General features: G+C 40.3%; 1 protein-coding gene across 2 annotated transcripts in view; it reads left to right on the forward strand.

Moving 5' to 3' along the window:
• Nucleotides 1-23,972, forward strand: part of wwc1 (WW and C2 domain containing 1) — a 70,359-nt gene that overhangs the window by 22,462 nt on the left and 23,925 nt on the right. For both annotated transcript variants that reach the window (XM_033029209.1, XM_033029210.1), the window contains exons 3-8: nucleotides 10,755-10,864; nucleotides 12,816-13,019; nucleotides 14,130-14,206; nucleotides 15,223-15,302; nucleotides 21,515-21,644; nucleotides 22,810-22,956. In XM_033029209.1, the coding sequence (XP_032885100.1) occupies nucleotides 10,755-10,864; nucleotides 12,816-13,019; nucleotides 14,130-14,206; nucleotides 15,223-15,302; nucleotides 21,515-21,644; nucleotides 22,810-22,956 (748 nt within the window). The remainder of the gene's footprint in view (nucleotides 1-10,754; nucleotides 10,865-12,815; nucleotides 13,020-14,129; nucleotides 14,207-15,222; nucleotides 15,303-21,514; nucleotides 21,645-22,809; nucleotides 22,957-23,972) is intronic.

Consider the following 23,972-nt stretch of genomic DNA (forward strand, 5'->3'; position numbering starts at 1 on the left):
ATCAGGGCATATGGAGAGAAGGCAGGTACGGGATACTGAGTTGGATGATCAGCCATGATCATATTGAATGGCGGGGCAGGCTCGAAGGGCCGAATGGCCTACTCCTGCACCTATTTTCCTTGTTTCTATCACAAGGCTTCCACTTGATAACATTTATTCAGATCATATCAGGATAAGTAATTGAGATCAAAGAAGAATAAAGACTAGAGCATTTGTGAGAATCAGGTGAGAACCTGATCTTGGGTGCTGTCTGGAGTTTGCACATTCTCCCTTTTTCTCCCATGTGCTGATAAGGATGCTAGTGGAAAAATGGGATTGGTGTAGAATGCATTATGGTTAGCATGAATGTGGTGGGTCGAAGGGCCTGTTTTGAAACTAAGTTGCTGTATTAAGTCTACAGATATTTTTTTCAATGCTTATTATTGTACGAGGCAATTCTTGGGATCAATACAGTACGTTTTAAATATGCTTTTTCTCAGTGTTATAAATCTTGTGCAATATCAAATAAAGATGAAGTGTTAATGTTTGTTCTAAAAGATTGGTATAAAGGAAAGTGATAAATAATTTTATAAATGAGATGCAATGCATCTGAGATTGCAAAACTGGAAATAATAAATATTATGGATTCAACTGAAAATAATATAGTATAATTTTGAGTGATTAACTTGGCTTCATAATGTAAAAGTAGAGGAATGATATCGTACAAGACAAGGAAGTAGAGCAGCCAGGTGAGATAATAGAGTAAGAAAGTAATGCTGGAAAAGTGGAACTGGAAATATTAGGTGAAAATAAGAGGAATACAGGAGATTAACTACATTTCTACCAACATATATTGTGACATATTTGCCCCGGAAAAGAAGAGGTAGATTTCAAAAAAATCTATTGGTTAAAGCAAGTAGCATTAATGTAATAGATATCCATTATTTAACATTTGGTAATGAGAAAGTGTTGATAACCTGATTCTAATTAAGCAAAACTTAGTCATAGAGTGATACAGTGTGGAAACAGGCCCTTCAGCCCAACTTGCCCACACCGGCCAACATGTCCCAGTTACAATAGTCCCACCTGCCTGCGCTTGGTCCGTATCTCTCCAAAATTGTCCTATCCATGTACTTTAACTGTTTCTTAAACATTGGGATAGTCCCAGCCTCAACTACCTCCTCTGGCAGCTTGTTCCATACACGCACCACCCTATGTGTGAAAAAGTTAACCCTCAGAATCCTATTAAATCTTTTCCCCTTCACCTTGAACCTATGTCTTCTGGTCCTCGATTCCCCTATTCTCGGCAAGAGACTCTTATGCATGTACCTGATTTATCCCTCTAATAATCTTATACCTTTATAAGATCACCCCTCATCCTCCTGCGCTCTAAGGAATAGAGACCCTCTCCCTATAGCTCAGATCCTCTGGTCCTGGCAACATCCTCGTAAATCTTCTCTGAATCCTTTCATGCTTGACAATATCTTTTCTTTACATGGTGCCCAGAACTGAACACAATACTCTAAATGCGGTCTCATCAACTTCGCATACAACTGCAACATGACCTCCCAACTTCTATACTTATGGCTACATGTTGTCATGAAACTTCATGCTGACAATTGTGTATGTGAAAGTTACCTATGTGTCTGTTTATAACTCAAATAATATCCTAGGCATGCATTTTAAAGTAATTTTGGAATGTAAAACACCCGGATGGTAATCTCAGTGCTAAAAGCATGTTTTCCAGAGTGAATACAATGTGAATACAAACAAAGGCTTATTGAATCAATGGAATGTGACAAATGCTGTGGTGCAGTATGCTGTAGGGTGTGAGTATCTACCTGACATTCAAAGAATGAAATGTTATTAAATACTAAAACTATGATGCTTGGTTGAGTATTATAATTTGAGGTTGTGTGCCATAATCTAACCCTTAAAATCGTGGCTTTATTTTAATGATATATATCTGTTTGCACACAATCTTTTAAGAAATGTTATTATGAAAGTGCACATACTTTTTAACTTAAGGCTTTTGAAAATGAGGCTATGATTTTTAAGAGATTAAGTGTACTCAGTAAGAAAAAAGGCAAACAAAATTATCCTTTTATCACCCTTCCATGACATCTTTGCAATCTCTTCCAATACTTCAAGATGAATGCACTTTACCAATTCTGACTGTCAAACATTTGCAATTTTCTTTACTCCATCGTTGGTGGCTGTGCTTTTAGCTGCCCAGGCTCTAACATCCAGAGTTTTGTCCTTAAACTTAGCTTCGACTTTTCCGTCCCATTTTAAAACATTTCTTCACCCCTATTGCCTTGCCCAAACAATTGGTCATCTATCTTAAACAATACTCAGCAGATTCTCTGTGAGGTTTATGTGTGATGGCTCTTTCTCTTACTATCACATCATGAGCAACAAAGGAAGTAGACCAGATTGGAGGGAGAAAAACATGTTGCTTTGTTAACTCGCATGGCCCGCAGCTTTATTGTGTCAGATGTGCGGAACTGTCCTTGTGTGACCAACTCATTGCAGTCTTTAGAACAATTTCGGGTAACTTGCTGTTTTTGGTCTCAGAACTTGCCATTCCCATTATCCATATATAATAGAAATTCACTTTTGTGTTATCCACTGATATTTCCTGATCTGTATGGTGAGAAATGTTTTGCCAGATTCACATTCAAATTCAGGTTCAGTTTAGTTTACTTTCATATCCACCAGGGTGCAATGAAATTATTTTCTTGCATAGAGCTCATAGAGTTAATAGTATAGTCTAGATAGTTGTGGGAGTCAGTGGGTTTGTAATAGACATCAGTCGATAGTCTATTTCCTGTGATGAAGACTGAGATCAAGAAAGGGGAGGGAGGTGTCGGAGATGGTCCAAGTAAATTTGAGTGCAGGATGGAAATTGGCAGTGAAGTTGATGGAAGTCCATGAGTTCTGCATGGGTGCAGGAGGTATGTAAGTTGGAGATGGAGTTTGGAGATAGGGCCAGTGTACGCCTGGAACAGGGATTATTCAATGTACCCTACAAAGAGGCAGGCGTAGCTGGGGCCCATGCGGGTGCCCAGAGCTATTCCTTGGACTTGGAGGAAGTGGGAGGAGTTGAAGGAGAAGTTGTTAAGGGTGAGGACCAGCTCCAGGAAAATTGGATGGTTCTGCGTTTGAGGAAGAGGGCTTTAAGGCCTTCCTGGTGGGGGATGGAGGTGTAGAGTGACTGAACGTCCATAGTAAAGATGGAGTGGGGGCTCAGAAAGCGGAAGTCATTAGAGAGACGAAGGCCATGTGAGGTATCTTGGACATAGATTGGGAAAGATTGGACTGGGGGGGATAGGATGGAGCCGAGATACGTGGAAATCTTTTCAGTAGGACAGGAGCAGGCAGAAACAATTGGTCTACCAGGGCAGTTGTGTTTATGGATCTTGGGGAGAAGGTGAAACCAGGTTGTGCGGCGCTGGGAAATGATAAGGTTGGAGGCTGTGGAAGGCAGACAGCCGGACGTGATAAGATCATTACTATACAAGGCTCTCGCTTAACTTTTTTTCCCTGTTGCCAGCCGGGCAACCTTGGCAGCTTTTTAAGTTGCCAAATGACAGTTTAGGTGGTCATTTAAGACGGCTTGCATGACGCGTGCGATAATGTGCTCGGACGAAGTGCTTGGTTACCAGTCGGAATTATACTCAATGAAGCTTTCGCATATTATTTCTGCTTCAAATAAAGTCACAAACTAAACATATTCACCAATCAAGACATGATATATACCACAATGACAAGCAGCAAAATTATAAGGCAGTATCTCAACTCTTTTTACACATTGCAATTAATGCAATTTCTATTAGTTCTTTCCACTTCCAAACAAAAATGTGGTTGGATTATTCAGCGTATGATCAACCTGTGTCAATAAATCCTGGACCATGGTAACAAATATGCGTACGTATAGTTGTGAATGTTGCTCATTAAATAACTACAGTACTGATACTCCATATTAAGAGCATTGATTTGCCGTTAAAATGAAATCTGTAATAACGTGTCAACGGTAGCAGTGACCATCGAACACTGCAGTTTTAATGTTTCATTTGTTCACAATTTAATTAATCCATCTTTATGGATTAAAACAAATAATAACATTGGGAATTAAAACACATTTGATTGCATTCCGTTATCAAACATAGTCAATGTTTGCTCTGAAGGCATTTCCAGGACAATAGGGTCAGGGAGGGGGGGGTGTGTGAATCAGTGCGGGGTGGATAGATGGGGGGGGGGGGTTAGAAGGTGAATTAGTACGTGTTGGTTGGAGTTGGTAAAATTGTGAGGGGAGAGCACGGGGGATGTCAGTGGTGTTGAATGGGGGGATGAATACGGGATGGATGGGGGTAGACAAAAGTGCTGGAGAAACTCAGCGGGTGAGGCAGCATCTATGGAGCAAAAGAAATAGGCAATGTTTCGGGTCGAGACCCTTCTTCAGACTGTTCCCCCCCTATTCTTCTTGAATGGGAGGATCAGTACAGGATGGATGGGGGGGGGATCTGCGCAGGATGAATGGAGGGGGGGGGGGGGTCAGTACAGTGTGGATCGGAGGGTCTGTGCAGGATGAATGAGGGGAAGGTGCAGGGTAAATGGAGGGTGGGTCAGTACGGGATGAATGTGTGGATTAGTACAGGATGGATGGGGGATCAGTGCAGGATGGATGGGAAAGGGGTAAGTACAGGCTGAATTGGGGGACCAGTGTAGGATGAATGGGGGGGTGGCAGGAGAATCAATGCGAGGTGGATAGGGTGATCAGCGCAGGATGAATAGATTGGGGGGGAGGGGAGCACACGGGATGTCAGTGAGGACTGAATAGAGACGGGAATGGGGATCAGTGCGGGATGGAGAGGAGGGGTCCCAGGATAAGGGGGGGGGTGGAGTGGGCGCACGCCGAGGCCTCCTCCTCCCTCCTCCCTGCCTCAGCGTGTGGGAAGGTTTGTTTTGAAAGCGCAGTTAGCGGATTTGCAGGCAGCGGCCGCTATCAGGGCGGGCGGGGTGCGGGAGGAGGAGGTGATGGAGCCGCTATCGCGGCCGCTGCTGCCGCTGTGCGGGGCCCGTCATTGGCTCCGACCATTCCTCACCCCGCACCTAGTATCTTTCCCATGCAATACAGCCGTCACCGCCGACACAAAACGTCGTGTTCCTTTTCTCCTGAGATGCTGCCTGACCCGTGGAGTTACTCCAATTTTATGTGTCTATCTTCGGTACAAACCAATATCTGGTTGCCAAGCCGGGCAAAATGACTCGGTGTTTAGGTTGCCCGGCGGCACTTTGAGTGGTCAGTAGCACCCGGGCAACCGCTAATTTCGAGCCCTGCTATATGTCGAGTCTAGGCAAACAGTCCAGTTTTCAGGATTTAATTTATGCAGCTAAGTGCATTGAAATCAGCCAGGTTGACTAATTTCCCCTTTTATTCTAACAGTTTCAGAAGGCATTCATTTTCCATATACCATAACTAATGTAAGATGATTGGAAGATTTTGTATGTAGTTTGGCCTCCTTCAGCAATTAGCATGTATTTATCAGGTGACTTTTATCATTTAAATGTAATTAGTCATTTAAATGTAATTAGTCTTTTGCTACCTTTGTTGGCATCCCACATCTCATCATTATCTTTGGTTAAAAGCTGTTGCTATGTTGTTTAGCTCTATGAAAAGGTCTAATTTTTGTTCATACTCTGCCCCACCTCTTTTCTTCTGAACAAAATACTATATGTCGAGAGATGAATTTTAAGAACTCCTTTATGCTATCTCCTGATTGCTCTCATTGTCTCCTTGCCTTGTTTCCATTTTTGCTGCCCCCCTCGGCTCACCTTTGTTTTCTATACAATGAATTTAACTTAAAGGCTACAAAGATGTGGGCGGTGGTAGATACAGAAAACTTGCTAATGCTGGGTACTGCTCACCCTAGTTCCTGTGGCACACTGTGATCATGCAGCAGCCTCGCCAGGAATGCCATACCTGTCATCACCACAAATTCATGACAGTCGAGGATTTACCGTTTCCGGCTTGGTACATCTTGACAGATCTTGCGTTCCTGTTTTTATTGCTTTTACCATGGCCAATAATCTGGTTCAGCCTCATAGCTTTTGCTGGACGACGAATGTAGTTTGTGACTGAGAGAATTTTGACTATTTGAGCGACAACAGCTATTTATAGATTTGTTCATTTCTTGTTGAAACTTTAGAGGTAGTTGATATGCTGAATGCATATTAACTTTCAATAATATTGTGAATTTGAGTTAATGAAGTGAGCTATAATTTATGCTCTTGAAATTTGCTCTGGGTATAATTAAGTAATACATTGGATCTGGTGGTGTCATTTTTTTTGCAGCAATTAACAGGATGGTTTGCAAATTTAGAAAGGATTTTTTTTTCTCATTTGCATCTCATGTTTCTAACTTTTGAGTCTGAAGTTAAATTTGTAGTGCTTGGCAAAGATGAAAAGAGCAGAGGGGATGGCTAGATGAAAAGAGCGGAGGAGGGGATGGCTAGATGACATTTCGGGTTTGGACCCTACTTCAGAATATGTTGCTCTATTGATCATGAATAAATCATAGCAAAGCACACATACTTTTACTTTGATGAAGCTAAAAGTCTCTGACACAGCAATTACTGTTGGGTAAATCAAGACTAGTGATGTTTATATAATATTACAATGCTTTGGATCCGATAGAGGTGAAAGAAAATTTGGGAACACTTTATAATATGATCACGACATTTGCTTCATGCCTTCAATTTTGTTCTGGAGAGATTGGGGGACAAAAAAGGAAGGGATGGAAGGTGAAAACATGCTGAGAAGAAACAAAAATGCAGTATACTGTAACTATTTCGCTTGACCTTGTAAAGTGAAGTTCCACCTTCCACTTCCTTGCCTCTTCCACGAGTAATATGCATGGGATAACGTCTCAGGTTGACATTTTTGTTTTCTTACGGTATCCATTCCTTAGTGTTCAGGAAAAATGGTTCTTTTTCCAGTCATCCTTGCACCCCTATGATCTTGAGAACAAATTTTATTGCACACCATATGGTTAATCCGCTATAGGATTGTAGCAGAGCACCTTTAATCCGCGCATCTGCCACAGGATTTATAAAAAAAAATGTATGTTGTCCATTTGTTAAAAAACTGAAGTAATCCTTAGTTAGCAATGGCTTTACTATAAATGGGCAAATGAACAAATTGTGGCATTTGTATTTTTTGACTGCTCCATAAAGAACAAAAATGGAAATTACTTTTCCTTATCATGGATACGTGTTACAATTTAGTCTCAAATTAACTTACTTTGTTAATCTGGAATGAAGTGGCGTGTTTCGCAGCTGTTGACTGCATGTGTGTTTTTTTTTTAGGATAATCAATGTGAGTCTTGGGATGAAGGCAATCTGAGGATTGCAGCAAATCTTTTGGTATTGTATCAGTTCTCAATAGAAGTACAGCTGATTTCAGATTGGTCCCCTTGCAGGATAAAACGGCCAACAGTTTGTCCAGATTGTGCAATTTGATACAATACTTTGCTAATTGCTATACTATTTTTTTTTAATGTGTTGTTTGATCTAGCTGTTTTCAGATAAGCCATTGTGTCTATGATGGGTCTATTAAGTGTCAAGACGATATCATTGAGAAAATAGAGAAAATTAACACGTTTTGAGGGCGTTCAAATTTGAGAAGGGTCTTTTGTAAATCCTTGGTTGAAAGAGGAAAGTGTCCAGCAGGCACTTGCCGTGAATAATTAGTCAGGGTAGGCAGTCAGTCGGCTTTAAAAAAAATCTAGAAAACTGCTCATGCGCAGATTGTTCTCCTCTCCGTAAACTCAGTCGGCTTTTAATAAATCTTTAAAAAACTGCGCATGAGCAGATTGTAGGCAGAGTTGACTTTTATAAAGTAATTTGTCTTCAAAAGCCTTATCTCTTAATAAAGTACTTTAAACCATATACTGGTAGCTCAAATTTACATACCACATTATTTGTACACAAACTCCGTTATTCTCTCTTTGTTTCTTAAGATGCTCTTAAGATAAAGACAATCCATGTTTGGAAAAACCCGCCAAGAAACTTGCGTTGCGCAGCACATGCGCGCAGTTCACGGTGCAAAGGCAGAATTTCAGCTGCCTTTATAGACCGTTGTCATTGATGGCTTGAAGCAGCGCCAACGGCACGTGAGCTGCACATACTTTTGCGTGTTACATGTACTGCGGATGAAAGGCACGGGAGAATTATGCCTAGCTAAGAGATCGATTTCGTGTTCTCATAATTCTCCCGTGCCTTTACCATTTATATTTAATAATTACTGTTTTATAATTTTGGTCAGGGTAGGCACTGCCTACCATGCCTACCCTGACGGCACGTGCTTGGTGTCCAGAAAAGTAACATGCTGCTCCCTATATTTTTCTTGCTTTTGTCATGTAGTGAAGATAATGTTCTTTATGTTTCTTGATGGGCAGAATCCACATTGTGACACTGGCAGGATCTTTCCACCCACAGCAGGGGGCCTGTTTGGGGAAAATCCTTGGATTGACATTCCTTGCAGCAGACAGTAAAGGGCCTGTCCCACTAGGGCGTCATTTACGTGACATCATTTACGTGCACACATGGTGCTTGGTGACGTAGGCAGTTGCGCGCGGCGCCCCAGGATTTTGGGATGTAGAAAATCTTTGCGCGCCATCTTAGTGACGCTCAAGTGGGACAGGCTCTTAAGACACAACTAGAATGACCACAATTGGAATTGTCTCTCAAATGATCCATGATCTTCATATCAATGGTATACTATCTGCATTATTGTACAGGGAAATGAGGTCATGAAAGTATGTCAGAAGTACTTGAAGGATATTATCTGATACAGAGATATTATTTTACAGCTGTTGATGGTCTTATGGATCTCCTTGGTTGAGTTGTGGGCGTGCTGCAATTATAGCAGCCAGCATGTCATGTCAGTCACATATTTCACTAAAGTGTAGCTGTAATATTGCACCAATCCTCTTTCCAATATTTCCTACTGCAAGACTTCAACACACCACCAACAAACTCCAATTTGAGTGAAATTTCCCAACGTGGACCAAGATCACCCTAACTTCAGTAATTGAGCTACAATACACAAACAATGTCTGCATTTGTGCACTCGGAGCTCAAAACTATTGTTCATTTTATCATAGAAGTGGACAGGTTTTGCAATATTCCTGCACGTAACCTTTTCTGAGCGCAATATGCTCCACCTTCCCTCTTGCGATCAGCCATCCGCTCTACTTGCATCTCTATCGCAAGTGACTTCCAGGATAACGGAGAACCTGCTTCATGGATGTTTTCAAAGTCTCTTTTGAAATCATTGTGAAACCCTCACTGATCCCTGGTAATTACTAGCCAAGGTTGGTTAGAGAGGAGTTTAGATATGTTCAGACTATTGCTAGTATCCAATGCACACAGTTATTGAGATTAATGTAGGATTGGTATGTGGATGGTTGATGATTGGCAATGACAGATGGACGAAAGGGCCCAGTTCCATGGTGCACATCCCTGTGTCTCTTTGACTTATTTGTTCCTGAATGGGGCAGCACTTAATTATTTGTGAATGCAGGGAGAGAATCCTTGGAAACAGTTGCACATTTATCTTTCAGTCACCAGTTCAAGATCAAAATACCAGTCTACTGTTTCTTAAATATTTCCAATTTCCGGTCTTCAAATGCCCTTTATGACTTGCAATGCTGCTTATTCATCACTGGCAGTATAATAAAATATTTGATGTCAATGCTTGGCTTTGGTTCATGAGTTTGAACATATTTCAGTTGTTTTGTTGCCTGGGTAATTGACTACATTATTTTAGTTTTAATTTATAACTAGCAATTGTTGTCCATGGCTGTTGGGATCTGCCTCATTTTTCACTTGAGTCTTGAGGCTCAGATAGCCTCCTGCAACAGCCAGATTTTTAAAGTGGTATTTAATTACTGCTTTATGAAGATTACGCTTATTATTGATATCTCACAGTAAGCGGAATGTTAATTAATAATTCCTTGTCTGATAATTTGGTGCTCTGCTTAGTATCATCCCAGAAATGGCTGTAAATCAGAAATTGTGAGGAAGGAAAATTATAATTATCAGGAAAGTCGTGCTAAAAAACGTTCAAGCTGCATGTTGACAAGTCACTGGAGCTTTGTGGAATTAAGCTTGATATCTTGAAAGAACTGGGTATGGGCAACTTCTCAGTAACGGCTGTCGTCTAATGGATATTTGCTCACAAAATTCACAAATCACTATCCAGAAATATAAGATACAGAATAAAATTCACGCTTGCACATTTGATGTGCAGTGAGGAGAGAATAACTGAACACACAATTATTGTTTTTGAACTCTCATTTCTTAGCACATGTGCAGATAACATGGCTTTGCGTTACAGAAAATAGCGATACAGACTGCTCTCTAGGAAAGCAACCCCACCTGCTGTCATTCAAGGTGGTCTGTATTGTAATCTTTTTCAACATATGACAGCTTCTTCCATGTGTGTAAAATAGCCCAACTTCTCAAAAACATAAAAAGCCCCAACTTTCTGTGAAATCTGATTTTTAACTTGTTTTGAGTAAACTTCTAGATTCCTCAGTTCAATTTTGCCTCCAAAGCACCTTTTTTTGTAAAGTACATGATATAAATGTGTGATGCTATGTAACATAAAAGTAGACTGGATAGATTTATGAGAACGACTGCAATCAAGTGCATTATTAATTAATGGTAACTAAGAATAAGAGTGGCTCTTGTTATTTGTTCTCTAGATGGACCAAACCACTTTCATTTGGTGATTGTGTAGGAGATGAATTACCATTGGGCTGGGAGGAAGCGTTTGATGCACAAGTTGGAGTTTATTACATTGATCACAATACAAGTAAGTGTTCCAATTATGGAATTGTATTGCCTCACCTTGAAGGGTATCTGGTGGCAAGTTACTGGGATGCATTTAAGGTGGATTCCCTGCCATGCTTTGCTAACCCGATCAAATAATTGGTGCCTTCAGAACATTTTGTGTAATGAGAAAAGATTAATGGACAGTATCATATCAAAGATCCTCTGGTGGTGTGACCATAACATAGAATATCATATTCAGACTTCATGTGGCAAAGTTAAATTTGTCAGAAATTATAGTCTTCAATTTAAATAAAGACAATTACATAGGCATGAATGATGAGGTGATATATTGACAAAATAAGATTAAAGGGATGACAATAAATAAGGAGAGGCAGACCTTTAAAAAAATCCCCCAAAAAATCATAATTCTCAGCAATTATACAAGCCAGTTGGTCTAGCATTAATGATTGGAATATGCTGCAATCCAAGAATTTATAGTTAAGTGATAGAGGACTTAGAAAGAGCGAACATGATGATGTACAGGCAGCATGATTTTATGAAAGAGAAATTGTATTCAACAAATTTATCAGAATTCATTGGGATGTAATTATTGAGTAGGTAAATAAAAGTTGATGGATCTTATATATTTGATCTTCCAGAAGGCATTCGGTAAGGTCTCCTGTAAAATATTACTGTGCAAGTGAAAGGCTCATGGGATTTCTTTGTTAGTTGAGATATAAAGAGATCATTTTCAAATGGGGTGACTCGGGGATCAAAGCCTCAGCTGTTTGCTATCTATGTACATGTCAGAGGGAGGAATTAAGTATAATGTATCTAACTTTTTTGACAATGCAGAAATATGTGGAAAGTAAAATTAGGTTGACACAAGGATAGTAAAATGACAGAAAAGGAAAAAAAAGAGAAATCTTGATGTCCTCATGTAAGGTGACACAGTGGTTGAGCTAATAAAACTGCTACCTCACCGATTCAGTGACCCAGGTTCAATCCACACCTCCAATTCTGTCTGTATGGAGCTTGCGCATTCTATCTGCAACCGAATGGATGTCCTTGAGAGTTCTGGTTTCTACCCATGTCTCAAAGACTTGCAGTTAATAGGTTAATTGGCCACTGTAAATTGTTTTCGGTAGTGAGCACCTCGGATTAATTGATGGGAATGAGGAGATGAATAGATTACCAGTGAAATTTGTGGGGCAGGAGATTTCACTGATGGGTTGAAGTAGCCTCCTTTCATACTATAAGGAAATATGCGAACACAAAGTTCAACAAGTAATTAAGTTAAATTCCATGTAGACGCAAAATGCTGGAGTAACTCGGGCAGCATCTCTGGAGAGAAGGAATGGGTTGTTTTTCAAGTGAATTATGGAACAAACGTAGGAAGTTTTCAGGAAGGATATATTTGGTGCAGTTTGAAAGAATTAAAAAAATAATTAGGGATGATCTCATTGAAATGCAAGATTCTGAAGGGACAGAATTGAAGCTTTGCGGCTACTTTGTAGTGAGTGTGGAACAAGGAAATTGCCTCGCAGTAAGAAATCCGTCATGTGATTAAATTGAAGTAATTTTTTGCTTTGAGCATTCAGATCATTGTAATTTTGCACTATGTCGTTGTGGATGTTGAATCTTTGAGGCAATGATACTATTTTGAATTGCAAGAGAATCAAAGATTTATGGGCGTTGGGTAGGAAAGTAGAATAAAGAGCATGGATCGGTACAGCAGGCTCTGAGCTATGTGGGCTACTGCTGCTCTTATTTCCCTAATGTTTTACGAATGATAAATCCACATTTTCAATTTTTTGTGTTTTTTTTAACGTGAATAAATGTGTAAATTTGTTTGTGCTGACAAATCATTGTCCCACAATTAAATGATGGCATATGAACTTGTTACCTCTTGTAACGTTGTGCATAGTGCACATTTTCTTCGATATTTAAAATTAAATGTTAACCTCATTCCATGGCTTATTGCCTTTCAGAGACAACACAGGTGGAGGATCCTCGGGCTCAATGGCGAAGAGAACAGGAACTAATGTTAAAGGACTATCTTGTAGTAGCTCAGGATGCATTAACCGCTCAGAAGGAAATCTACCAAGTCAAGCAACAGAGATTAGAATTGGCCCAACATGAATACAAACAGCTATATGATGTTTGGAAAGATAAATCTGGTTCCCAGACTAGCTGTGAGTACTGTTCCCAGTCCAGCTGTTTGTTCTACATGCAGAAGTATTCTTTAATTTTTAATAAATTGTACATGTTTTCTTCCACTGATCCTAATGCACACGCTCTGCAATGAAGCTTTGGATGCAAGTGGATGTTTCTTTTTTAAACTAGAATTTGTAATGTTTCCTTTTGGTTAAAGAGTTCCTTAGTTCATGTTGTTTAGATTTTTACTTTGTGGCAAAATCTATAGGGAGAATTGACTTGTATTATGCCTTGCCTTAAGCCATAGATCATAGAATAGGAATTCCCCGGGAGCACTGCCATTTGCCTTCCAATATCAGTTTTGACTCTGAAGTTGGCTTGAGCCTGACACTCTGGTTTACCATTTAAGAGGTTATTAATAAAATGCAGACACAAAAAACTGCAGATGCTGTTTAAAATAAAAAATAATTATAACACAAAAAGTGCTAGAGTAACAAAGAGGGTCAGGCAACATCTCTGGAGAGCATGGATGGGTGGCCTTTTTTGTCAGGACACTTCTTCAGATTGCCTTAAGGTGAGGTGGAGGGGGAGAAAGCTGGACTAGGGGAGGGGCAGGACAAAGCTTAGTGAGTGAGCTGGGTCACAGGCTGAGCATCTCACAGAACAGTTGTTGGAGAGAGGAGGAGTTCTCACAGAACTTACTACACACATAATCATTCAGATAAGTATTAAAGATATAGATGTGAACAAAGTATTTATCTTGTTATTATTTAGCAATAGCATGTCCTCTGTTGAAACACAAACAATCTTGTTAAGTATGCTTATTCCATTCCAAATTGGACTCAAGCCAAGGCAAACTTGGAGATGTACCAACATTCCTGACAGCTGTATGGGGAATTGTTGGTCATTTCATGTGGAACTATTACCATTTTTATGATATTCGGGGCCTGCAGATGTTTTGTTAATTGAGGCCCTATAATCTGGAAAGAATGGTGGCTTGATTTCTAAAAAATAATTGATGGCAATTTCTTCTATCTTAAGTTTCATGAAGATTATGGTGATTAAAATTTTATCATATTTATTTTTATACTGTTTTTAAAAGCCAAAATGCTTGAGTGATTTTTTTTTTCCCCCCAATTTTTATTCAGTATTCTCAGGCTCTTCGTCTAGTACTAAATATGATCCAGACATTCTCAAAGCAGAAATTTCTACAACCAAATCTAGGGTAAGAGGAGAAGTATTCTTTATATTGTGTTGATCAGTTTACGTGGAGTCATATGTTGGTTGCATTCAGCAGTAGCTTAGAGCTGTGGAATGTTGATTCATATTTGTGAACTAATACGTATTCGACAAATAATGGTGGCTCCATCAGCTTCTGTTTATCTATGTTTCTTCTTTCCTGTCCATCTTCCTTGTTTCAAATGTTGACATCAGTGGGAGCCATCACTTGTTGCAATAGATGATCGTGGTAGCAGAATTAGCTCAGGATACTTCCAGTTTCCAGCCCCGCGACTTGGACGCTTCTGTTATGGGGCCTATGTATGTTTTAAAAACAAATATTTATTGAGTCCTGAACAGTCCCCTAGACCCAGCCATCTTCAGCTGCTTAATCAATGAACTTACTTTTGTCATTAGGTCAAAACTGGAGTTTTGCTCACGATTGTTTAATATTCAGTATGTCTGCAGCCCCTCTGCAGTAAGATCATGGCTCATCTTTTATTTTGCCACTTTTGAATACTAACCACAATATACAATAGGTGCAGGAGTAGGCCATTCGGCCCTTCGAGCCAGCACCACCATTCACTGTGATCATGGCTGATCATCCCCAATCAGTACCCCGTTCCTGCTTTCTGCCCTTATCCCTTGACTCCGCTATCTTTAAGAGCTCTATCTAACTGTCTCTTGAAAACATCTAGAGAATTGGTTTCCACTGCCTTCTGAGGCAGAGAATTCCACAGATTCATAACTCTGGGTGAAAAAGTTTTTCCTCATCTCTGTTCCAAATGGCTTATCCCTTATTCTTAAACTGTGCCACCTTGTTCTGGACTCCCCCAAATCTATTTGTTCATTGCAGAATTTAGACATTTAAATTTGCACTTCCTTTACTAAGAATTTAGAATACCTTCACAATGTGCCTTTTTAGGTACACAGTTGATTAAACATCAGCATTACAGATCGTTTTCTTTAAAAACTGAAATGTGACACAAAATTATCCCAGAATCCTTTTTTTTTCCACAACAGGTGAAAAAATTGAAGAGAGAGCTGACTCATATGAGGCATGAACTGCAGTACAAAGAGCAAGGATTTGAAACTCTCAAAGCGTGAGTATGAAATTCTAAGAGATTATGTTTGTATAAGCTGCATTCCTTATAAGGAGGATGTACCATCTTTAATAGCTTTTCCTTTCAGATGTATGTTCTGTGGAAACAGGAACTGTAGACAACAAATAAATGATGGTGGTGGTTTCATTTTTGAATGTAAAAAAGAAAATGTGTATTTATCGTATCCTGGCCTTAATTAAAATATTTAACAATGTTAATCATAATTTGAGCAAAGTATCAAGAATAAGATAAAATATAAACTGTACCATTAAGCACAAAACTTAATCATGGGTGACTTGTGACTTTGGTGCTGCTGTCCTACCTGGCTTTGGTCCAGCCAGACCTCACTTCGGGAATGGAGATTTATTCAATGTTATGATGTACATGGAGATACTAAAGAATGGAAGTGAGCAAATACTTATCGAGCAATAGGTATTTAGCAAATGAAATGTCCCTTGTTGAGACACCAACCGGTTTCAGTGTGGTAATTGGGGAATTAAATTAAAATCTTAATATAAATGTGTGGTGTTGCTAATTTTGAAGGGCATTGATGAAAAATGCATTTCAACAAAGATTAACTGAGTTTGAAAGAGCAAATGGAAATATTTAAACTGGATAATGAAACGTAGAGAGATATAAAGAAAATCAAATAAATGACAAGAGAAACTATAGTTAATTTACACAAAGAATTTACAAGATGCAGAATATGTTCGTATTCCATGTCGTCTGAATTCTTGATGGACCACTTGAGTTTGATTAGATTTTGACTGGTAACCCATGGTAATGCTCGTTGGTTTTTGTTGCACATAACAATTTAACCAACTAACTGCATGGATTATGAATGGGCCAATGAAGGAAAAAGCAGTAGACTACAGAAAGGTAATTAAGGATTGGTTAGATTGCAAAAAATAGTACAGTAAATCTTTGTTATTATGGACCACGTTATAACTTATTTTGCTTATAGCAGGCAGACCGACTGACTTTCACTGCCACACCTGGCTGCTGAAGGTTTACTTGTTTAAAAAAAATTAGAGATTGAATAGAGGAAATAAGGCAGGGTAATTGATCGAATTCTGCAAAGTGAATGCCCACTGATCACTGAAAGTAGCAAGGCAGGTAGATGTATCAGTTAAGATGGCTAACAGGGCACTTCTTCCCTGAAGGCCATTCTCAAATGAGACAAAATATTGGTTAGGCCATGATTAGTTCATTAATTACCACATCATAAACACTTGGAAACATAGAGGAGATTTTAAAATATATTGCTGGAGCTGAAGAAGTTTCCTTCTGAGTTTGGGTTTGTTTCTGAAAGATATATGTAGCAAAGTGAATAACAAAGCCCATAGATTTAAGGTAATAGGTGGAAGGATTGCAGGGACATTGAGGAAATATTTTTTCATTCAAAGTGTGATAGATGTGTGGTACTCGCTGCCTGAAATATTAATGGAGCAGAAACCATCATATTAACAAAGTATCTGCATGATCACATGATGGGCCTTAATTTTCAAGGCCACCGATCGAGAGCTTGAAAGTGAATGGCTTATTCACAGTTAGCATTAATGTAATGGGGCAGAATAGCTGCCTGCTGACGTATAAATTACTAAGATTTTATGATACCTCCTTACGATCTTGTTTAGGCTTGTAGATAAGTGCCTTTGGAATGTGTCCTAAATTTTGATTAGCAGTGGCTTTGTTGATAACAAAATGCATGGAAACTTAAAACAAGATCCTTTATCTTTTCACCTTTGCTTCATTGCATACACTTTTGTTTCCTGTTTTAGTAACTGCACATTATGTTTGTGCTGTTGGAGAGCTTTTTGTTCTTGTTCACGGCATTCTGTTTGTTTGGACTAAAAGGTGCTTACTGCGACAACTGGGAAGGTGATTGCCTAGAAATTAGATCACGTGCCCCATTTTTAAATTGTGTCGCACGATCCTGTTTCTCTGCAAAATCAAACAAGATTCTAGATTCAAGAAGTTTATTGCCATGTCAACAAGTTGATAGGAATGTGTCTTGGTTCGCTCTCAGACAGATACAATACAGTACAATACAACCACCACATACACCACAATAAATAATACAGACAATACCGTACGAAGGACAATATATACAGGAAGGACAGTACCCAGCAGCGTCATGTTAAGCGTAAGTGCAAGTGCAAAAGAAAGTGCAAAGTGATTAGTGCAAATTCAAATATCTGATGGCTTGGAGGTAGGTGCTGTCTCTGAAGCGAGATGTTTTACTTTTAATGCTTCTATATCTCCTTCCTGATGGGAGGAGATTAAAGAGGTAATGTGCCGGGTGAAAGAGGTCTGCTATGATTTTTTTGGCCTTTCATGAACAGAAATTGTAAACAAACTGATTCAAGATTACGTGATATTCATTCTAGATTCCACCATACATCTAACGTGTGCAGAGATTCTCAGTGAGGTACAATGCATGGCTTGTTGCTACTTTCAGGATTTACAAGCACATTGGAGTGACTTTTCAGAGGCCTACTACTATACATGCCCCATACCATTTATTTTGCACTGTCAATTCTGGGTCATTCCCCAATGACGAATCTGCCACCCATCACCATCACTCATCCGCGCAGCCATAGAAGCCATGCTTCACCTTGATGCTTTATCTTTGGGACCTGACTGACCGCACTGCCCTTACTTTTGACCCCACCACACCTGGAGCATTGTGTGCAGTTTTGGTCTCCAAATTTGAGGAAGGACATTCTTGCTATTGAGGGAGTGCAGCATAGGTTCACAAGGTTAATTCCCGGGATGGCGGGACTGTCATATGTTGAAAGAATGGAGCGACTGGGCTTGTATACACTGGAATTTAGAAGGATGAAGGGGAGGGGATCTTATTTAAACATAAGATTATTAAGGGATCGTACACGCTAGAGGCAGGAAACATGTTCCTGATGTTGGGGTTGCCCAGAACCAGGGGGCCACAGTTTAAGAATAAGGTAGACCATTTAGAACGGAGATGAGGAAAAACTTTTTCACCCAGAGAGTTGTGAATCTGGAATTCTCTGCCTCAGAAGGCAGTGGAGGCCAATTCTCTAGATGCTTTCGAGAGAGAGTTAGATAGAGCTCTTAAAGATAGCGGAGTCATGGAATATGGGGAGAAGGCAGGAACGGGGTACCGATTGGGGATGATCAGCCATGATCACAATGAATGGCAGTGCTGGCTCGAAGGGCCGAATGGCCTACTCCTGCACCTATTGTCTATTCTGCGGTTGCAGGGGAAACTACCTGGGGAGCGGATGGGTTGGGCGGGAAGGGATGAGTTAACCAGGGCGTTGTGGGGGGAACGCTCTCTGCAGAAGGTGAAAAGGGGTGGAGATGGGAAGATATGACTAGTGATGGGATCCCGTTGGAGGTGGCGCAAATATCGGAAGGTTATGTGTTGTATGCGACGGCTGATGGGATAAAAGGTAAGGACTAGAGGGAGCTCTGTCTCTGTTGCGACTAAGAGGAGGCGGAGCTGTGGGGTATCGAGGAGACACGAGTGAGGGCCTCATCTATGATGGGAGAGGGGTACCCCTGTTCCCTGAAGAATGAGGACATCAACACCTCATCTTGGGCGCAGGTGCGGCTTAGACAGAGGAATTGGGAGTTGGGGATAGAGTCTTTGCAGGAAGCAGGCTGGGAAGAAATGAAGTCGAGATAGTTGTGGGAGTCAATGGGTTTGGAATAGATGTCAGTCAATAGTTTATTTCCTGTGATGGAGACTGAGATCAAGAAAGGGGATGTTGGAGATCGTCCAAGTAAATCTGAGTGCCGGATGGAAATTGGTGGTGAAGTTGATGAAGTCCATGAGTTCTACATGGGTGCAGGAGGTAGCACCGATGCAGTCAACAATGTAATGGAGATAGAGTTCAGGTATAGGGCCAGTGTACTTCTGGAACAGGGATAGGTCAACGTAGCTTATAAGGGCAGGCATAGCTGGGCCCCATAGCGTGTGCCCACAGCTATGACTTGGTCTTGGAGGAAGTGGGAGGAGTTGAAGGAGAAGTTGTCAAGTATGAGGACCAGCGGAGTAGAGTGTTAGTAGAGGGAAATTGGATGGTTCTGCGGTCGAGGAAGAAACTGAGGGCTTTAAGGCCTTCCTGGTGGGGGAGAGTGACTGAACGTCCATAGTAAAGATGAGGGAGTGGGGGCTCGGGAAGCTGAAGTCATTAAAGAGATGAAGGGCGTGTGAGGTATCTTGGACATAGGTCGGGAGAGTTTGGACCGGGGGGGGGTAGGGTGTAGTCGAGATACTTGGAAATCATTTTCGTGGGACAGGAGCAGGTGGAAACAAATGGTCTGCCAGGGCAGTTGTGTTTATGGATTTGGGGGAGACGGTAAAACTGGGCTGTGCGGGGCTGGGAAACGATAAGGTTGGAGACTGGCAGGCAGACTGACAGCCTAAAGTGATAAAATCTTAATTGGTCTGTGAGATTATGTGTGGGATCATAGTCCAATGATAGGTAGGAGGAGGTGTCCGAGAGCTGGCGCCTGGCCTCATTGCGGTGGAGGTCAGCGCACCAGACTACCACGGCACCTCCCTTGTCGGCGGGTTTGATGATAATGTCGGTATTACTGCAGACTAAGCGGGGGGCTGTTTGTTCTGTGGGGGTGAGGTTAGAGTAGGTAAGGGGAGTGGAAATGTTGAGACAGTTGATGTCACGCCCACTGTTGTAAATAAAAAGGTCTAGCGAGTGTGAAAGACCGTTCGGGGGAGTCCAAGAGTAGGGGGACCGGTGGAGATGGGAGAAGGGGTCATCACTGGGTGGTGAGGACTCCCCATAGAAAAAGGCACGGAGTCGACTGAAGAAAAGCTCTGCGTTGTGGCGGACCTGGAACTCGTTGAGGTGGGGGCGGAGGGGAACGAAGCAAGTTTCTGCACTTACTTTTTATTTAATTTCTCGTTGAATTGTACATAAGTATGGTACTGTGAATTCTGGTTTCTAGGGAACCATCTCACCGTGTGACTGGGATATTTTCTTCGTCTGAGCTTCAATGCACTCATTAACTGAAAGGAGGGTGGTATAATAAATTAGTATTTATCGATTTACTGTGTCAATCAATGAATTGGAAGCAGGGAGGGGTCTGTAATCTCAACACAGTAAACAAAATCAATATACACAATCTAGAATCTACTTGAAAAGCAAGATTGCAATCACAACAGCAATGTTTTCCTTTAAAATAGGTCATATTTTGAGAAAAATACATTGACTGGAGGAGAGCTGCACAGAAATTATTCACATTCATTCAGTTTAGTTTGTGTTTAATAATTCACTGGGGAATTCCTCTCTGAGTAGGAGCAGCATTGTCACTATATTTAGCCTGAATTTGTGCAGTAAACTTGGACCTTATGTGCTTGTTGTAATTTACACCGCTTCTCAGCAAGTTCTGCTTAGATCATGCACGTGGTGAAGTTGAGGTAGCAAGTGGTCTTCTGGATATAACTAGTCATGCATGGGAAAAATAGATTTTTCTATTTGCATGTAAGTGAATGATTAAGTTATGAAGGATCTAAATTTGGCTACGTAAACACTCTGGCACAGAAAATTCACTTTATAGATGTGGATTCTCATTGCTTTAGATTTCTATTTGTTGCTCAAGCATTGAAAAATAAATGTTTTTACTCTCCTTTCTTATTTCATTTTTCTTGCTCTATTCTAGTTTCTGCAAAATGCTATTGATTTCTTGTCTTTCAGCTAACTTTCTCTGGTTTAAAATGCAAATAGGATCAGACAGGCCCTTCGGCCAAACTGGCCCAAGTAAACCAAGATCCTCATGAGTACGAATTCTTCAAGCTCAAGTGAAAAAGACTTGCTGTGGTTTGCCCATCTTACCAATTCCACGTCGAGAACTCAAACACTGAGCAGAATATTACCTGAAATTGTTTCATTAGTACACAAAGCCAGTCAATATTTAATTAAATGGCTTATCTCACAAATTTATGATATTATCTATTGGATTTGCATGGTTTACCCAAGTGAATGTTCACATTGTCACGTTTGAATTACAGTTTTTATAATGTAACGTACTTTTTACAGGAGAAGATTTGTGTAAAACAGCACTGAGAATTCTTTGTTGAAGAAAATATTGTACAAAAATATTTTTACCCGTTGCTTACTGGAGAAATAAATTTGCTGGGGTCAGAAATGTTGGATAATTCTTCCATTTCCATTGAAGCCTGTTGCATGCTTTTTTAATTCTAGAATTGACCTCAAAATGTCAGGGGCTCAGGGAGGATACAAACTTGATGAAGCAAAGGCAATTGTGAGTGAAATGAAAACCATCAAAAAGGCTATTAGCTCAGGAGAGAAGGAGAAACGGGACCTAATTCAGGTAAGAGTCTAAATGATGTACAGATCGGGTAATTCAACCAGTCATCCACTCTGAACCGTGAAATGTGAATTATGAATTATTTCCAATTTTGTGGAAGAATTTAGATCAGGAAGTTATGTATCAAATGTTGATTAAATTTGTTTATGGTTATATTTTTCCCAAAACTTCAGCACTGTTAAAAATATAATATGTGCTAACAGCATACACTGCACCAGAAGACCTCTTAAGATATATCATGGATTGATCAGTCTGAAAAAGAGTTTCGACCCGAAGCATCACCCATTCCTTCTCTCCAGAAATGCTGTCTGTCCCACTGTGTTACTCCAGCATTTTGTGTCTATCATGGATTGATACCTGTTTGTGAATCATTTTAAACTTTGGTCACACTTGTATACCAGTTATGATATGGACTAAACAAAATAAGATTTTGATCGAAGTGCAACCAGTCCAAGCTAACAGGAGATCAGCGTGTTGCGTATTAGTGGCCATGTGTGCTTGTATGGACAGATGGGTGCACATGTGTGCTCACACAATGATCAAATGCATAGACTTGTTGGGTTCCCCCACACCTAGTTCCTAATTTGAATAGGCTGTGGCTTCCCGGTGCTCTGTGGATGGAATACGGAGTGTCTGTTTCCCACACTGTATTTAAACCTACAGGACCTTTATTTCCTGCATTGTCTGCTAAATTGCTGCATGGAGAATGCCTAAAGCAGGATGGGTATAAAAAATAGCAAATGTATGGTTGCATGCCTGAATATTATAGAATAATTATTTCAGGACTTGTGAGGTGCTTCATTAGTGCAAAGTTTTTTGAGGTATGGTACAGTTGCTTCCTTCCCCATTCACTGTCAGGTATATTATGAAGAATAGGGAGAGTGCTCACTTTGGTAAAAGACTACAGGGCAGGAACATGGATTTGAGATCACTGAACATCTTTGACCTTTTTGAATGACAGAACCATCTCGGAAGGGTGCAGTGCAGTGCATGCTCTACTGTTGGCATATATTTTATTTAATTGCATTGTGCTAATAAAACTCAGTATTAAACGGTGAGTGCAAAAAAAACTTTTAAAAATTCTTACAAGTCCTTTGCATTTTTCAATTCCATGCAATTGTGCAATATACTGAGTAAATAGCATGCAAAATGTGTTTTTTTTTTTCAGTCTCTGGCCAGATTGAAAGATGGTTTCCAACTTAAAACAGAGTTTCAATCTGATCTCTGGAACAGTGATCCCTCATTAGTAAATTCAAACCAATCTGTCAGCCGCCACTGCTCAGACGTTGGGTCCCAGACAGATATTTCGGGAGATGTGAGTATAGATTCTCTTGTGTTTCATTTTTAATGACAATGATGATACGCAATGCATATCCACCTTACCTGACAATAAATTTGACTTTCCACATATTTGAGATGGTACTTGGGGATCTTGCATTGATGTTTTGTAGTGGTCAGTAGCCAAATCTAAGATCATGGAGAGAGTGCAGAGCAACTGAAAAGGTTGGGTGAAAGAAAGACCAGCGATCAATACACTACCACTATCCTACACATTAAGGACAATTTACAATTTTACTGAAGCAAATTAACCTTCAAACCTGTACGCCTTTGGAGTGTGCGAGCACCCAGAGTAAACCCACATGATTTTTAAAAAGGGAGGGAGAGAGAAAACGGGGAATTACAGACCAGTTAGTCTAACATCGGTAGTGGGGAAACTGCTAGAGTCAGTTATTAAAGATGGGATAGCAGCACATTTGGAAAGTGGTGAAATCATTGGACAAAGTCAGCATGGATTTATGAAAGATAAATCATGTCTGACGAATCTTATAGAATTTTTCGAGGATGTAATTAGTAGAGTGGATAAGGGAGAACCAGTGGATGTGTTATATCTGGACTTTCAGAAAGCTTTCGACAAGGTCCCACATAAGAGATTAGTATACAAACTTAAAGCACACGGTATTGGGGGTTCAGTATTGATGTGGATGGAGAAATGGTTGGCAGACAGGAAGCAAAGAGTAGGAGTAGGGTCCTTTTCAGAATGGCAGGCAGTGACTGGTGGGGTACTGCAAGGCTCAGTACTGGGACCCCAGCTATTTACAATATATATTAATGATTTGGACGAGGGAATTGAATGCAACATAATAATAATAATAATAATAATAACTTTATTTATAAAGCACTTTAAACAACTGCAGTTGCCACAAAGTGCTGTACATGAGAACTCATGGACAAAAAGCTATTTTCATAATCTCTAAGTTTGTGGATGACACGAAGCTGGGGGGCAGTGTTAGCTGTGAGGAGGATGCTAGGATGCAAGGTGACTTGGATAGG

Source organism: Amblyraja radiata, chromosome 11 (genome assembly GCF_010909765.2).
Source record: "Amblyraja radiata isolate CabotCenter1 chromosome 11, sAmbRad1.1.pri, whole genome shotgun sequence".
Taxonomy (NCBI): Eukaryota; Metazoa; Chordata; class Chondrichthyes; order Rajiformes; family Rajidae; genus Amblyraja; species Amblyraja radiata.